This window comes from Neopsephotus bourkii, unplaced genomic scaffold (assembly GCF_033783945.1).
Source record: "Neopsephotus bourkii isolate Nb327-2 ecotype Australia unplaced genomic scaffold, CSIRO-AGI_Nbou_v1 NB_1060, whole genome shotgun sequence".
NCBI lineage: Eukaryota > Metazoa > Chordata > Aves > Psittaciformes > Psittacidae > Neopsephotus > Neopsephotus bourkii.
In genome coordinates, this window is record NW_026901548.1 from 1,668,166 (window position 1) to 1,685,375 (window position 17,210).

Consider the following 17,210-nt stretch of genomic DNA (forward strand, 5'->3'; position numbering starts at 1 on the left):
CGGGGCTGCGTGTCCATGGGCGCATGTCGGCATTCCCATCGCTCCGGTGTGCTCCGGGACAGGACGGCTCCGGCTGCCCCAGAGCCTCGGAGCGGCGTATCGCCGGCTGGCACATGCTGTTTTAATATGGGGGTGATGTCATCGAGCACTCCATAATGCCATAAAACCCCCAGAACGTCTATAAACCTGAGCAGTGAACCTCCAGCAGAACACACACGTGCGCGGGTGATACACACACGTGTGCATGCGCACAGATGTGCACACACACATGCATGCAGAGATGCACACGGACATGGATGCAGGCATGTATGCATGGAGATGCACACACAGATGCACACACACACACATTGATGCACATGCACACGTGTATACACTTATGTGCATGTACATGGATACACATAGATGCACAAGGCACACTCAGATGCATGCACATTGGTACCCAGGGATGTGCAAGCATGCACACCAATGCACGCACACAATGATACATGCACACACACAGATGTGCACATGTGGATACACACAAAGGCATGCACTCAAGCGCGTTTGCACATGGACACATTGGGATGCACACACATGGATGCACACACACACACTCAGATGCATGCACATTGGTACCTAGGGATGTGCAAGCACGCAGACCAGTGCATGCACACATGGATGCACACAATGGTACGTATACACACACAGATGCACACACATGGATACACACAAAGGCGTGCACTCAAACACGTTTGCACATGGACACATTGGGATGCACACACATGGATGCACACACACACACTCTTCATGCCACCCAACCCTCTCCTTGGTGTACCCGGCATCAGCGTCACTCATGCATGTGGGGACCTCTGCAGAAGCAGCCCCAGTGTGTGGAGCAGGGAGCCCCTGAGGGATGCACAGCCCCACATCCCCAGGGAACACGGAGCAGATGGACCTTCCCAGGTCAGCATCTCCCCCTCTCCCTGCCCCACAGCCACCCGGGGAAGCGGCAGGATGGGCCTGTCAGGGTCTACATATACCTGTCAAATCCCTTCTCCATATTTCTGCCATAACGACCTGCTAAAAGCCCCTCGCTCCTCCTCCCCGGTCCAAAACCATCAGGCCTGGAGCTTTGGAGAGATTAAGTCATAAAAATCGGAAGGGGCTGTGCAGTAACAGCCCCGGCCTGAGCCATAACGGCAGTGAAATCATCCCCAAACTATTCCAGCCCGTCCATTTCCAGCCCCACGTCACACCTGAGCCACCGCTGGCGGATGGTTTCCTGGCCCCAGCGCAGCCACAGGGGATGGAGGCAGGGGAAGGAGGTGATGTTGGGAGCACAGAAGTGCTCCTGGAGCTCAGGGCTTCCCGGCTGTGCCTGGTCCCAGTGCCTGAGCAGAGCAGGATGTATCCCAATGGGCACAGGGGTTGCGGAGCTCCCATGGGCATGGCTGGGGCTGCTTGTTGCATCCCATCCCCAGTGGCTTTCCTGACCTGTGGTTTGGATTAAGTGACCTCGGGCTGAGCAAAACCACAGAATAGCCAAAGTTAAGGGAAACTGGGAGGTGAGCAATTAGCATCAAACCAAACCCAGCTAATGAGTGCTGTGGTTAAAGCTCGTCAAGGACTCAGCACCCTTCCATGCTCTGCCCTGCTCTCTGCCTGCCTGATGGAGCTGGGTCAACCACCCAGTCCAAGCTTGGCTTTGGAGAGGGCTAAATCCTGCTCTGGCCATGGATAAAACGTGATGGAGCATCTCTGATGCCATGGGAAGGTGCCTGCCCAAACCCAGTGCCACTCACACACACTGCCATCCCAGAGGAACAGCCCTGGATTGGTACCCTTGACAGCAAATTTGGTGTCGAAACAGCAATTTTAGGTGAAAAAGGCTGAAAAAGGCCCAGTGCAACACCGAGCAAAGGGAGGAGGCGGCGTGTCCCGGGCCTGGCACAGGTCCTTCTGCCTGCTGTTATCTGACCCAAACCCATGCTCCTGTTTTCTTCCTCTCTCCTTTCCCTTCTTTCTCATTCCCCGTGACCTGGGGTAGGGCTGGCCAGTGAGACGGGGCAGCCACACATTGTTCGCAGCCTCAGTCGCAATTAGGCTTTATTATTAATGAAAACACCCAGGGCTGGGTTAGGCAGGAGGGTTGGCAGGGCCCTGCCTGCTTTTGTGTAGATGCAAGCCAAGGCTTTGGTAGCAGAGCCGTGAGATGTTGGAGTGATACAGACCCAAATCTGCTGCTGGGTCTTGGTGACCTGTGGATGGATGGGCACAGCAGGACCCAGCACTGCTCAGTGCTTTCACAGTGACTCAGCAGCAGTGGTTTCAATCTGATGCATCCCTGGTGTGCTTATGGATGGGAGCGAGCATCCATCACCAGTCTTCAGTCTGGTGCCAGACCTAGCTCCATGGAAGCATCATAGAATCATGGAATGGTTTGGGTTGGAAGGGTCTTAAAGCTCATTGTCCCAAGGGCAGGGACCCCTTCCACTGGAGCAGCTTGCTCCAAGCCCCTGTGTCCAACCTGGCCTTGAGCACTGCCAGGGATGGGGCAGCCACAGCTTCTCTGGGCACCCTGGGCCAGCACCTTCATAATGAAGAGGCCCCTGATCCCCTCGCATCCCCATGGCAAGGTTAGATTCCAAGCTTGCAGCTTAAGTACTTTGGGAAAGCTCCTGCTCATTCCCAACCATGCTGCTGGCGCCGTCAAGCACCCAAACTCAGGACACACTGTACCAGAGCGAGGAACCACAGCCAAAAAGGCACCCCAAGGATTTCTAGCCGTGCTCTGAGATCAGAGGCGAGCTGGCACAGCCGGAGCCATGGGGAAAGAAGGGAATTTCTAAGGCAGAAAAATGACCTAACGTTTCCTCTGTGATGTGATCCCCAGCACGGCAGGGCAGCTGGGCGAGTGCATCGCTCCTTTGAACAGCAGGAAGTGATCGCATCCTCCTCGGGAAGGTACCTGGAAGCTGATGATGGAGAGGGGGGGGGATGAAGCTGGAAAACAAGTCAGAGCTTTCTTGTCCCCAATCTCCTTCCTCCCAGGCCGCTACGGGGATGGAGCCTATAGACGGCTGCTTCCTTTCATAGTCATCGGCGGCGGCACAGGATGCTTCTCATTTGGTGTTGTGTTTGTTTGCTGCAGCGCGGGGTTCTGGCACCCGCCGGGCGCCCGCCAGCCCTCCCGTGTAGGTAGTGAGGTCATTTTTCCATGTATTCCCCCTTTTTACATACTGTATATGGAAAGACAATGAAGCGCCTTTCTGGCGTTTAATGGGAACGCGCCGCCAGCCCCCGGAGTTGGTCCCGGTTATTGGTGCTTCACATGAAACAACAACACCCCCCCCAAAAAGAAGTGAGTCAGGATTTAGTCGTGTTAACACTAATGTGAATTTAATTTAGGAGAAGCTTGAAAATTAATGTCATTTGTTAAATATCCATTTCCCCTAAAAGGCAATTCTTTGCCAACAACAACAGCAAAAAACCCTCTTCTTCTATTCAATTTGATGGGGGGGGGGAGTTGTTAAACAGCCTTTTTTGGTGATATCAGCCTGGTTTAAATCACTCAGCGTTCAAGGAACGGATGCCACCAGGCTTTTATGCAACAGATTGTCATTGCTCCTCTGCAAATGGGACAGAAACATAGCCGTGCATCATAAAATGATTCATGGGAATGGGACAAAGCGCCGGTGGCTCCAAGCTGAGTCCAACAGGGCACGGTGACCTCTTGGCAAGACCCGTGGAAGCAGCCACTGAGTGAGGTTGGAAGGGCTCCGGCACAATGGGTTTTATTGCAGCTGCTAGGAATAGGAGTGAAGGTGTTGGAGGAGCCCGCCTCAGTTTTGGGGGTGTTTCAGCACTGGTTTAAGTGCCAAACCCAGGGCAATGGGATACTGGGATGAGCCATGGGGACCCCGCGCTGCCAGCTTGGCAAAAGAACCACACCGAGGCCGTTTTCCGAGGCGGATATCGCATGTTTTATTGTGTTTCGATGTGGGAACAGCAGCTTTTCCTGCAGAGCACATCTCCAAGGAAAGAGGGGGGGGGACGGGACGGGACCATCAGCATCACCCCATCCCGCTGCCGGCGCTCCGGAGCCGAGCAGAGCCGTGCTCCCCAAGGCCAAGGCGGCTGCCGGAGCGGGCAGGCGGCAGCCTGGAGATTAATCCATTTGCCAGGTTGTCAGAGCATTAATCAACGGATACAGCAATCTGGAACCGGTTGGGACAACATGGATTTGCGGAAAATATGTGTTCACACAACAAGCACACAAGATGGGAGCAATTAGATGAAGATGTTTTAATAATTAACCAGTATAAAACAGTTTGCTCTCCATACAAGAAAAAGTGTTTGCAGTCGTAGTTCCCTTTTGTACAAAAATTCCAGTCGATTGTTCCACAATATTTACATTGATATTCCCTTTTCCACAAAATATCTCCTTTTTTTTTTCTTTCTCCCCCTTTTTCCCCCTTTTCCCCTTTCGTTTTTTCCCCTTTTTAAATCCAGCTTTGCTACATAAATGCTTTAGATCTCATGGATATCCCTTGATTTCTTTTGAAAAAGTCTAATAAAAAACCAACCCCGACACCCCAAAAGACATTAAATACCATTTTATATATAAAAATGCTTAGTAAAAATATACTTTTGTTGCCCAATTAAAATATATTGCTGAGAATACAGTAAAAACTGTCCTAAAGCCCACCCCTAACGGGCGCCGACCCTTTAATGGCCCCAGCAAAGTCTTCCTAAAAGTGATGGTTTTCCCCTCCCTCCACAAGTTTTCCTGCCCTTGGGTTAAATATCGGGAGCAGATCGCTTCGGCTCATGCTGGTGGTGGTTGTTTCAGGCAGGATTCATTGGAATTGGCTTAAAAATGCCCCTTGGAGCTGGTAGGAGCTACAGGTACGCCCTGCCGAGGGCTGGAGCGGGATGCGGGAAGGCAGGCGAGTGCTTGGGAAAGGCGTCTATCTGTGTTATATAGTTATATGGTATATCAGTGAGTTCAGCATGGAGTTTTGTCTTAAAAAAACCCATAAAAAATAGGAATAAAATTTAAAAGAGAAGGAAAAGAACCAAAAAGAAAGCGATGCATTTAATGAGATACTCTAAATATGATGGAGCTCGTGGTTAAAGGAGGATGGCTTTTTGTTTCTAGAGGAGAGTCGGGCCTCTCCATTGCGAGCATCGGGTGGTGGGGCCAACCTAACCGGTGATGCATGGGCTATAGTAGACAGCGCTGCTGGCATCGGACAAGGCAGATATCAAGCTGCTCTCCTCGCAGGAGATGCTTCTAGGAGTCACTTTGGACAGGGAGACATGGTAAGGGAGTCCCGAGGCTTCGGGACGAGTCCTGCTCATGTTCAAATACTGGTCAAACTCATTGCGGTCAACGTCTGTCCACAGCTCGGTTTGGTTCAAGTGATCCACGCTCTCCATGTGATGGGCTTCAGGAGGGGGTGAGAGCTGGCCCAGGTGGGCAGAAAGCCCGTTCTGAGTTCCCGAGCACATCTGGTTGTAGTATATGCTGGAAGGATGGGGAGTCCTCATGGCGTCGGCCAAGTGCGAAGGGGTCTGCGCGTAGGGCACCGCCACGTCCCGCCCCATGCACTTCTCCTGGGGAAACTCCATCTGGTGATGGTGGTGGTAGCCGCGAAAGGGCATCATGTTGCAGTCATCCTGCATGTGCGGAGGGAAAAACGCCGGCTCGGTCTGTTCCAAGACATCCAAGGGAGACATCTCAGGAGTTGGCAAGCCATAGTTTTCAATATCCGACCCCATGGAGTGGAGTTCTCTGAAGTGGTTAAGTGGGGGAGGCTGGGGGTGGCCCGGCTGGCTGCCACCGTGGTGACTCATGCTGAAGTTGTCACTGCAAGGCTGGGAAAGGTTATGCAGGAGGATATTGGGTTCCATCCTCTTGATTTTCTTGGCTTGCTTCTTTCTCCTTGGGCGGTACTTGTAGTTGGGGTGATCCTGGAGGTGCTGGATGCGCAGCCGCTCGGCCTCTTCCACGAAGGGACGCTTGTCGCTGGCGCTCAGCGCTTTCCATGACTGGCCTGGAAGGGGAAAGCAAAGCTCTCGTCACGTCAGCTCGGCCACCCGCTGCTGGTCGGGGCATGGGCATCAGGGCACATGGAGACATTGGGGTGGGAAGGGCTCCCTTGGGCAATGCAACACCTCAATGGGGTCCTGGTGCTGGCACAAGGAATGGGAACCCAACAGGACTGTCCCCATGTCCCCATGTCAGGCTCAGCACTGCAGCAGAGCAGAATGGGGGTTCAAAGCCAGGGCTGGGGATCCTGCATCCTGCTGCCCCTCAGCACAGCCTGGTCCCTGATGTGCCTGATTCCCTGCATCCCTCATCCACAGCCCCGCACCTCTGCAGCCGCAATCGCCCATTCCCAAACCCCGCAGTCCCGTATCCTGAATCCCTGCAGCCCTGTGTCTCTGCATCCTGCTGCCGTATCCTGCTTCCCGTAGTCCCGCATCCTGCAACTCCGTCTACCCATATCCTGCTTCCCGTGTTCCCACATCCCGCATCCTACAGTTGTGTATCCCGCATCCTGCAGCCTTGTATTCCCATATCCTGCATCCTCACAGCTGTGTACCCCACAGCCCTGTATTCTGCATCTCGCAGCCCTGTTTCACTGTGTTTTGCATACAGGCAGCTCTGTATCCTCACAGCCTCATATTCCCATGTCCTCTAACACCATATCCCACAGCCCTGTAGCACTGCACTCTACAATCCTCGATTTCAAAGCCCCGAACCCTTATATCCCACATCCCTGCATCCATGCCTCCCTTCATCCCGTATCCCTACAGCTCACATCCCGCAGCTCTCTAACTTTGCAGCCCACAGCCCTGTATCTCACGGCACTCGATCTGCACACCCCGCAGCACCCCATCCTTGTGACCCAGCCTCTGCACCCCTGTATCCTCACATCCTGCATCCTGTAGCCCCGTATCCTTGCAGCCTGCATCCCGCAATCCTGTACCCTTGCACCCCAGCAGGCGCAGCCCCATATCCTTGTATCCTGTGCCCCGCTGCCTCAAATCCTCTCAGCCTGCATCCCGCAGCCCTGTACCCTTGCAGTGTACATCCCAATGCCCTGTACTCCTTCCTCCTGTGCTCACAGCCCTCTATCCCCGCATCCCAACATCCTGTACCCCTGCAACTCACATCCCCAACTCCGTATCCCTGAATCCCAGCATCCTGTAACTCTGCAGTGTATATCCCCAGCCCTGTAACTCTGCATTCCACTGCCCCATACCCCTGTAGCCCACATCTGAAGCCCTATATCCCTGCATCCTGCTGCCCTGGATCGCTGCAGCCAACATTTGCAGTCCCACAACCACCTATCCCTTCATTCCCAGCCCTGTACCCCCACATTCCTGCCTCCTCAGCTCCATACCTCTGCATCCCAGAGCCCTGTACTCTTGCAGCCCACATTCCCATCCCTATAACCCTGCATCCCTAGCTCTGTACCCCCATATCCTGCATACTCTTGCAGCCTGCAACCCCAGTCCCGTAACTTCACATCCCATTGTCCTTAGCTCAATACCCCCATATCCTGCAGCACTACTCTTGTCGCTGGCATCCCCAACCCCATATCCCCACATCCCTAGCTCTGCATCCCACCTCTCTACTCTTGCAGCCCACATCTCCAGACCCTTACCCCGCATCCCCAATCCCATATCCCCGCATCCCTGCTTCCGTACCCCCGCATCCCGCAACCTTCCGCTCCCAGCCTCGTCCCTTCGCATCCCCGCATCCCTAACTCCACACCCCCCTCACCCCACACCCCTGCCCTCCTCCCGCAGCCCTCCCCGCTCACCCAGCATCTTGCTGAGCACGGCGTTGTGCAGGTCGGGGTTCTGCTGCGCCAGCCGCTTGCGCTCATCCTTCGCCCAGACCATGAAGGCGTTCATGGGCCGGCGGATGCGGGAGTCCTCTCCGGCCTTGCCCTCGGCGCGGCCCGCCGGGGGGCTGTATCCATAGCCCGGCTCGGGGCTGGGCGAGCGGCTCGGGGCCGCGCCGGGGGCCGCACCGGGGGCCGCGCCGCCGGGGCCGGAGCCGAAGGCGAAGCCGGGCTCGGGGCTGGGCGTGCGGCTGGCGGGGGACGCGGCTCCCGGGGGGCGAGGGAAGGCGAGCCCGGGCTCAGCGGCCGGCACGGCGGCGGTGACCCATGAACAGTCGCCCCGGGGTTGCGATATCTCCTCTCGGCAGTAGTTAGACTCAGATATATTCATTCCAGCTGGACAGCACTTTGTGTCCGACCCGACCGGGTGCCGGAGAAAGAACCGGGTCCCGCCGCGTCCCACCGGGTCCAGCAGCCGCCGCGCAGCAGCCCCTCCGCTCGCCGCCCTCGCCTGCGCTCCGAGGGGAAGCCTGCGCTCGCTCGCTTTGTTTTGGTTTCTTTTCTTGGGGGTTTTTTGGTTTTCCTCTTTTATTTTTATTATTTTTCTTTTCCCCCCTTTTTTCCCCCCCAAAAAAAAAAAACTTTTGGGATGATGTTGGGCTGGAAGGGGCAAAATATAGCAGGGCTGGACCAATCAGCGGCGAGGAGGGGAGGAGGAGGAGGAGGAGGACGAGAGGGAGAGGAGGAGGAGGAGGAGGAGATGAGGGGGAGGAGGAGGAGGAAGGGGGGCGTCCCCAGGCACCAGCAGGAAGAGCCACCCGGGGAGGGCCGGGCTGGGACCGGTGTGGACGCTCCTGCCCTTCTCCCTTCCTCCCAAGACGAGGGCTGCTCGTGTTCTCTCTCTGCCTTCTTTCCTTTCTCTCCTTTCCCTTCTTTCCCGGCTGGCTGCGACCCCCGGAGCCGAGGCAGGGAAGAGTTTGGATTCGCCTGCCGGGCTGTTTGCAAGCGGACAGGGATGCTGGGGGCTCGGAGCTGAGTTCCCTTAAGCTTTATCTCGTGTGTGTGTGTGTTTTGGCCGGCATTCCCTGCCCGGGGTCGGGAGCAGCCCTGGGGTGAAGCAGGGGCAAACGCTCTTCCCCTGGCATTTTCTGGTGGGAATTCCAGTGCCGGGATGGGGAGAAACTGCTCCTTTTGAGCACTGTTTGTATGGAAAGACATGTATTTCCAGCCTGTCAGCTGAAGGACTTGGGGAATTGGGGGTGATAGCGCTAAAACCTGAGCTGTGCTGCTGGGGCTGACATGGCCATGCCATTGCCACACAAGTTGTAGGGCACAGCAGCATCCCTGTGGCATTGCAGCATCCCTGCGGCATTGCAGCATCCCTACGGCATGCTGCCATCGGCAGGCGGGTTATCGTGCCACGGCTGCATCCCCATGGCACAGCAGCATCCCTACGGCACGCTGCCATCAGGAAGGCACCAGTGCCAAGCATCAGGCTCGGTGGTCTGAAGATCCTTCCTGCTCTTGGCACTGAGGAGTTATGATCCCTGCAGGGCCCGTTTGCAAGCAGAGCTGTGCTCACACAACACCCTGGCTCCCTGACACCCCCTCCAGGCCATCGGGTTGATGTGGGAAGGATGCCCCAGCCCTGGGTATCTGCTCCAAGCCCCCCTGGGCTATGAACATACCCAAGCCCCGAGCCCAAAATGTGACCCTCAGCATTAGGAAGACTTGGGGCACGGGGTTGCGCAAGCGCCCGGCTCGCAGCCTCCTTGCAGCGGTGGGGTATTGCATGCCATGGTTTCTGTGTGTCTGGAAGTGATTTGGAGAAGCCGATCACTGTTAACCCTGAGCAAAACAAAGGCCTTCCTTGCAAAAAGAAACACAAATACCAAAGCCTCGTCTCGCTTGTTCCTCAAGCGCTATCCGGGAGCGGCGGAGGCTTCGGGATGGGTTCCCTTCACCTTCCTGCAGCCTCTTGTTAATGTTGTGCAAGAGCAAATCAGCACCAGTCCATGGGAGAGCCCGTGCGGCTGCAGCAGCCTCCTCTCTGCTCTCCCCATCTTCCAGGGAGCCGGAGCATCGCTGTCCCGGGGATGCTGGAGGCTTTGGCTCTTTGCCCCTGCCTTAGGGAGCAGCAAGGTGGGTGCTAGGGGGAGATGGGGGTCCCCAGGACAGGGCTTGTGGCTGCTTGTGGGGTGAAGTGAGCAGCATCGGGGCAGTCACTGTGGGAAGCTGCTGGGGATAGACCAGGATTATCCCACTGCTGCCAGTCCTGGTCCTTCTCCCTGGTCACATCCACCCCGCGGCCCCAGGAGCATCCTTGGCCTCTGGGCTCAGAACTGGCCTGGAGCTGGGTTTGGAGCTGGTGGCACTGGCTGGCGTTTGGGATGTGGTGGGGATGAGCTGCAGCGGGGATGGGATTGGGGAAGCTCAGACTTTCCCTGCCCTGGAAACGATGCTGAGAGCCAGGACAAACCCACAGAGCCTCGTGCCTGCTGCCACGCTTGCTCCATGCGACCGCTCCGAGCATGGACCTCCTCTGCAGGGAATGTCATGGGCTGGGATCAGAGCAGTGCTGCTGTCCCTGTGGAACTGGGTGCTTTGGGACCTCCTGGAGCAAAGCCCAGGACTTGGACCCTAGAGCACGCATGCAGTGCAAACGCTGCCTTGCAGCGTGTCTGCTAATCCAGCACTTGCTTTTGGTGCTGCATCCCAGTGCAGGGGAAAGAGCCAGGGAGGGTGGTGGATAGGAAAAGGAAGGGCATGGTTGCTGGAGAAGGAGGGATGAGGGATGAAACAGGGAGAGAAAGCTGCGAGGAGGGATGGAGCAGCATCCAAAGCACCTAAAAACACTTGGATGCGACAATGCCAGCCTGGACCAGCACGAAGGGGATGCGCTGCCTGCTTGGGCAATGCCATGCTGCTTCACACCCACCCTGGTGTGTGCACCATCACCAGCCGGGGTGCAGGGTGCACTGCATGGGGGCCATACTCAGGACACAGAACCCCCCCACACAGCACAGAGAGAGGAAGCTCTGGACATCCCTGGGCAGAGATAACATCGGTGAGCACCAGCGGGGGACCGGTCCTCGCCGCGCTTGGCGTCGGGCGAGCGGGACCCCAGCAGGCACCCGGCACCAGGGCTTTATTCTCCTATTATTGCTTTTCCTTCCACCCCCTTCAGTTCCATTGGGCCTGCGACTCGCTGCAACCCCCCCCCACCCCTCCGCTTCCCTTCCTCGCATCCCAGCACCACACCTAAGAGAGGAAGCGGGGCGGGACGGCCGCGCTGCGCCCCGGCACAAAGGCACTTTCCCTCCCTGCTCCCAGCCAGTGCCGGGGGTGATTCCTGCCAGCCCGGCTCCCACCGGCCTAAAAATAGATGTGGAGCATCCCAAGGGGTGGTGGGGGGATAACGGGGGGGGTGGGAGAAGGTAGGGGTGAGCGTTGGTGGTTGAACGGGATGGTTATTTCTGGCTGCAGGGGCCCCAGGGGCTGTGCAGCCATGATGGGAAAATGGCATTTTATACTCACTTTGCAGAGGGTGCAAGGCACAAGGGGAGAAATCGGTGGGGCAAGGGCAGGATCCAGCCCCTCACATGGACCAGTCTTGCTTCTAGAGGTGTTCACACCAGTAATGAATCAACCCCCACGTCATAACCAGTGTGGGGCTGGTGCCGAGGTGCATTCAATTGGATGAATGAGAGGTTTCACAAGAAGAGGTTTGTGGTTGATTACAGCTCATCGTTATCTTTAGGCCACACTGGACAGGTACCCAGCACCACGTGGCAAGGCAGGATGGATGCATGGATGGGTGGATGGACCAACACCTGCATCCGCTTCTTCATCCCAAGGGTGATGCTCTCTCCTGGGGTGGTCAAGGGGAGCAGGGACATTCCCCATGGAGTATGTGGGACCCTTGCAGGGCTGCCCAGCCCCTGGCCCCCCCCAGCACCCCGAGAATGTGCCCCCATGCAGGCGGGTCCTGCAGGGTCCCCCGGGGCTGCTGCAGCCTTGGTGGAACAAAGGCTTCCCAAAGAAAGGCGCTTCCTGCACAGCAAAGGACTCGGGGCTGTGGCTGTGTGTGAGCCCTGCCGGCGCTGAAGTCATCTGCTGGGAAACGCTCCCTGCTCCACCAGAGCCTCCCCTTTTCCAGCGCCCGGTTTCCTCCTGCACAAAGGGTTCAGTGGGTCAGGCAGGCAGTGGGCTGCAGGGCGCCAGCAGATGCACTGTGGCATCCGTGTTAGGAGCATCCCAGCAGCAGCCACCTCTGTGCAAGGGTGACACATCCCCATGTCCCCAGGCCAAGGAGCAGCCCCTTTCCACCCAAGCTGGGGCAGTGGGGAGAGGATGGGTGGTTGTTGTCAGCCCCATTGGAGAGGGGCTCTTCATCAGGGGCTGTAGCGATAGGGCAAGGGGTGATGGGTTCACACTGAAACAGGGGAAGTTCTGTAGCTCTTTAGATGTAAGGCAGAAGCTCTTCCCTGTGAGGGTGCTGAGGCGCTGGCACAGGGTGCCCAGAGAAGCTGTGGCTGCCCCATCCCTGGCAGTGCTCAAGGCCAGGTTGGACACAGGGGCTTGGAGCAAGCTGCTCCAGTGGAAGGGGTCCCTGCCCGTGGTAGGGGTTGGAGCTGGAGGAGCTTTAAGGTCCCTTCCATCCCAGACCAGACTGGTACTCTGTCATGGTCAGGCAGTGCAGAGCAGTGAGCCTGGGCATGCGGAAAGAGCAGGATCCCAGCTCTTGGCTGCATCCCCTCGCAGCCACCAGCGAGCAGCACTCTCTGCCAATCTGAGGGATGGAAGCAGTGGATAACCCCGGTGCGCCCAGGATCTGCACATGCCCCAGGGACACGACGCCACAGGCAGAGCTCCTTTGCTTGCTGTAACTGAGAGATGAAACTGTGCCCATGGGAGCAGCTGAACAGCACCAAACCTGCTCCTCGGCGGCTTTTCTGCGCTCTGTATTCATGTATTTGGCATGAGCAGCTCCACATTGAGGTAATTCATTAATACTGAACAAAAATGTGCTTATGGGAGTCCTGGAATACTTGGTAGAAGTGTAAGACTTTCCTTCCTAAAAGCCTGGGCTCTCCTCTGATGGGAGCTGAGCACTGAAGCAATGACTGCTGCTGTGATCAGCTGTGGGGAAGCGACTCCAGCTCTGCACCACATGGCAAAGCCTTTCCTGGTGTTATCCTGGTGGGGTTTGGAGCATGGGAGCTCTGGGTTTCACAGGGAGCAGGTTGGGGGGCAAACCTGGGGTGATGTGGGTGGAAATGAGGCCCCCCAAGGACCACCCCTGGGGTGCAGGAAGGGGAAGGGAGGCAGGATGGCCCTGGTGAGGACCACGAGCTCTGGCTGCTGCCCATGCAGAGCAAGCAGCCCTTTGGGGTTAGCTGTGGGTTTCGCTGCTCACACAATGGGTATGGCTGTTGTCATTCCAGTTATAATCCTGCACAAACAAGGCTGACCTCTGGTTATTGAAAAGAGCTGAAAGAGAAAGACAACTCTCTCCGCTTCCTCGGATGCGGTGCCTGATTGCCGGGCTTGGCCGGCACCGTGCCACTGTGCCCCGGGGCACCTTCCCTCTGTCCCCAGTGCCCTTTGCTCATCAGATGGAGCTGGAAGCCAAGAAAAAGAGCAAATGAGAGGAAAACTGCTGAGCCGGCCGTTCATAGGATCCCAGTGTGGGCTGGGTTGGAAAGGACCTTAAAGCTCCTCCAGCTCCAACCCCTACCACGGGCAGGGACCCCTTCCACTGGAGCAGCTTGCTCCAAGCCCCTGTGTCCAACCTGGCCTTGAGCACTGCCAGGGATGGGGCAGCCACAGCTTCTCTGGGCACCCTGTGCCAGCGCCTCAGCACCCTCACAGGGAAGAGCTTCTGCCTAAGAGCTCAGCTCAGTCTCCCCTCGGGCAGGTTCAAGCCTTCCCCTTGGCCTGTCCCTGTATCACTTGTCCCAAGCCCCTCTCCAGGTTGCTTAAAGCCCCTTTAGGTATTGAAGACTGTGATGAGGTCTCCCCTTAAGGAGCCTTCTCATTGCTGGGGCTCTGCTCTGTGCGTTCCCACCTCCGCTGGGTGTTTGCTCATCCCTTGCTCTTCAAGCATCATCCAGCTGAAAGCACCATGGATTAATGGGCTTGTGCTACACCCGGATGAGGATGCCACTTCCAAGCAGGGGAGGGGAAGGGGATTCAGGCAGTCAGTGCAGCGATCACACCTCCATTGCTCTGCTCATCAGCAGGGGCTGAGCTGGTTATTGCCTCTCTGCAGTGGCAAGTGAGCAAGGGAGGGTGGCTGCTGGCTGCAGGGGGGTCACCCATCCTCTCCCTCCCCATGGGGGCTGATGCAGCAGCTCGGGGTGTCTCCATCTGGGGAAGGTTTGCTGTTCTCCAGAGCTGCTGTGGCTCTCGACATGTTCCAACTTAGCACAAGGCATTACCTCACCGCGCTGCCGCAGATGGCAGATGGCTGCTGGCTGTGCCGCGCTCCCCTCTCCCCACTTCATCTGCAGCCTGAGACCAGCACTTTCTGCTTGGGTTTTTCCACACAGGGGCTGGTTTGCTCACAGGACCCTGGGGAGGAGGTTGTCAGGTTTCTGAGCATCACCCTGGCCAGGTCTGGAGGAAGAGGAGCCCCTTTGCAGCATCCCTAAAGAGGTGGAACACTTTGCAGCATCCCTGAAAGAAAGGAACACTTTCAGCATCCCTAAAGAAGGGGAACACTTTGGAGCATCCCTGGAGGAAGGGAGCACTTTGCAGCATCCCTAAAGAGGGGGAACACTTTGCAGCATCCCTGAAGGAAAGGAACACTTTCAGCATCCCTAAAGAAGGGGAACACTTTGCAGCATCCCTGAAGGAAAGGAGCACTTTGCAGCATCCCTAAAGAGGGGGAACACTTTGCAGCATCCCTGAAGGAAAGGAACACTTTCAGCATCCCTAAAGAAGGGGAACGCTTTGCAGCATCCCTGAAGGAAGGGAAACTTTGGAGCATCCCTGGAGGAAGGGAGCACTTTGCAGCATCCCTGGAGGTAGAGGACCCTTTAGCTGCATCCCTGGAAGTGACAACCTTCACTGAAGCTCGCATCCCAGCTCCTTGCACATGAGGACTTGTGGCTACCCCTCTGCTTCATCAAGGCTTTCACAGCTCAGCAGAAAGGGTGGCGGTGATGCTGAGAGCAACCTCAGCTGCATATAGACAGGACAACCCTCAGTGCCAAGCCTAAGTGGAAAGGAGAGCGGGGTTAGATGTTGCTGTGACTTCGTGCCTCAGTTTCCCCATGTGATGTGCAGGGCATGGGGTAACCCAGCCTCTCCTCAGGCCCCTAAGAGACAATACCCTCCCGGCAAAGGGCAGGATGTAGCAGGGTAATTCTCACTGAGTGCTTCTTTCCTGAGAGAGAACAATACTAATAATTACAGGAATAATCCTAAGAATAAAGAAAAGGGCCTGAGAGCTTTTCCTCCCTGCAAGCAGAGGAACAACTTTTGCTTTTCAGCGCTGCATGTGGACACGAAGGGAAGGGAAACGTTCATGAAGGTGCTGCATTCACAGCTCATCCCCCCTGTAAACTCGCCTAGAAATGAGATTGGAAAGCTTGCCACGGGCAGCATCGTTGCGTTCTGGTTTCAGCGCATCCTTTGTGCTGCAGCGGAGGGAAAAGGGCACCTCAGCAGCGGGGCTTGGGGATGCTGTGAGCGGGCCCGGGGGATGCAGGGTGCGAGGAGGAGGATGCCGTGGATGAAGGCTGCTGCCGGGGGGGGGGGGGGCAGGCGGGAGGCAGCGGGGAAGGGCTCCAAGGCAAAGGCTTTGTTCGCGGGCCAGCCGGGAGCGTGCGAGGGCCGCCGGGTTCCAGCGCTCCTCCTGCGCTGCGCTCCTGCTGTGCGCGGGAGCTGCGCCAAGGTGGAGCCGGGCGGCTCCCTAAGGAAGGACCGGGACAGCGGCGCGTTGAGCCCCTTAAACTGCCTGGGAAAGCGGCTCCATGATTCCAGCCCCCTCCAGGGCGCTTCCCGCACCAAGGCTGTTTCCCAGCCCCGAGCACCTCCATCTCCCTCCTCCATTCGCTTGGATCTGGAAGCGCTTGGGGGGGGGGATAAGGGAAAGGCTCCCCACAGCCCGGCCCTTCGTGGTGTGCTGGAGCTGGAGAAATAAGGTTAAAGGCTCTTATCTGATGGAGCCGCAGGCTTGCCAAAGCCTGTTGCTATCAGCCCGGGACACATGTGCTATTGGCAAAGCTTCGGGGACACAATAATACAAACAGTTTTCATTGTCGAGTCAACAATGATGGGAGAAGGAGCCCGGTGCTATTACCGGTATAAAGGCTGCGCTGTAGGAAAGCTCGGGACAGGAGGATGCCGTCGGGATCAGCAGCGGGGTTTAGCAGATTACAGTTATATTTGTGCTCGGGAAGGAGAAACCTTCCATCCCCAATGGGCTGGAGCCAGAAGGATGGAGCCGGGAAAGAGGGGGGGTTAGGTTGGGAAAAGCTCTTAGAGCAGCATTGCTGGAAGCAGCTGCAGCAAAGTGCTGATGGCAGCAGGTTTGGGCAGGGGCAGGAGGCAGGTTTGCAGCTCCTCTGTCAGTCTACATAGGGGGGGTGTGAAGAACACACAGTACTAGGCTGGGTTGGATGTGCAGGAGGATGAGTGGGATGGAGCCATCATCCTGCCCAGGGCAGCAGCACCTCCGAAGCAGCATCCATAGGGCTGCCACATGCCCCAGTGCTGCACACTGGTGAGGGTATAGAGTGTGCTGTGAAGGGATGCAGGGCCCAGAGCACAAGACAGAGGGTCTCCAGATAGCCACGTCACAGAGATCGGGAAGAGGCACCCAGCACATGGGGTACCGATGCCATCCATCACCTCGTGAGGTGGTGAGGAAGAGGATGCAGGGTTGCCAGCTGCCGTGCCATGGTGGCAGGGGGTAGCATGGAGCTCTCTGGGAGGCTGGAATGCCGGGCAGGAGGTCAGGAACTTACTGGCTGCTGTCAGGGGCTGAGCAGGGCTGGGGTGGACATTCCCACCGGGAGCAATGATGTCAGCCACGGCCGGGGGGCAGGAAGCCCGATGCAGCCAGCGAGTCTGTCCTCCTCAGCATCCCCCATGTGTTTTTGTGAGCAGTGCATCCCGTGCCGGCCCTCCCGCCCCTTGCACCCGTGCTGGCATCCCAGCCACTGCACCGTGCCGGGTGCTGCTCCCCATCCCTGTGGTGCTGGTGCATGTGTGGGGCAGAGAGGCTGGCTGCCCAGAGAAGCTGTGGCTGCCCCATCCCTGGCAGTGCTCAAGGCCAGGTTGGACACAGGGGCTTGGAGCAAGCTGCTCCAGGGGAAGGGGTCCCTGCCCGTGGCAGGGGTTGGTGCTGGAGGAGCT

The 17,210-nt window shown here is 57.2% G+C and overlaps 2 protein-coding genes across 2 annotated transcripts in view; one reads left to right on the top strand and one right to left on the bottom strand.

Annotated features, from left to right (window-relative positions):
• The window catches only part of TCEA2 (transcription elongation factor A2), a 63,634-nt gene that overhangs the window by 26,821 nt on the left and 19,603 nt on the right, over nt 1–17,210 (top strand). The window lies entirely within an intron of this gene.
• On the bottom strand, nt 4,270–8,481 carry SOX18 (SRY-box transcription factor 18). Its single transcript, XM_061361490.1, has 2 exons — nt 7,818–8,481; nt 4,270–6,038 (listed from the first exon to the last, which is right to left on the bottom strand). Exons 1-2 carry the CDS (start codon nt 8,230–8,232, stop codon nt 5,188–5,190), a joined length of 1,266 nt encoding a protein of 421 aa, XP_061217474.1. The 5' UTR covers nt 8,233–8,481; the 3' UTR covers nt 4,270–5,187.

Coding starts and splice junctions, on each gene's coding strand:
- SOX18 (XM_061361490.1), bottom strand. CDS start 8,232: ATGAATATATCTGAGTCTAACTACTGCCGAGAGGAGATATCGCAACCC. Junction 6,039..7,817: donor CGTGCTCAGCAAGATGCTGG/GTGAGCGGGGAG, acceptor TTCCCCTTCCAG/GCCAGTCATGGAAAGCGCTG.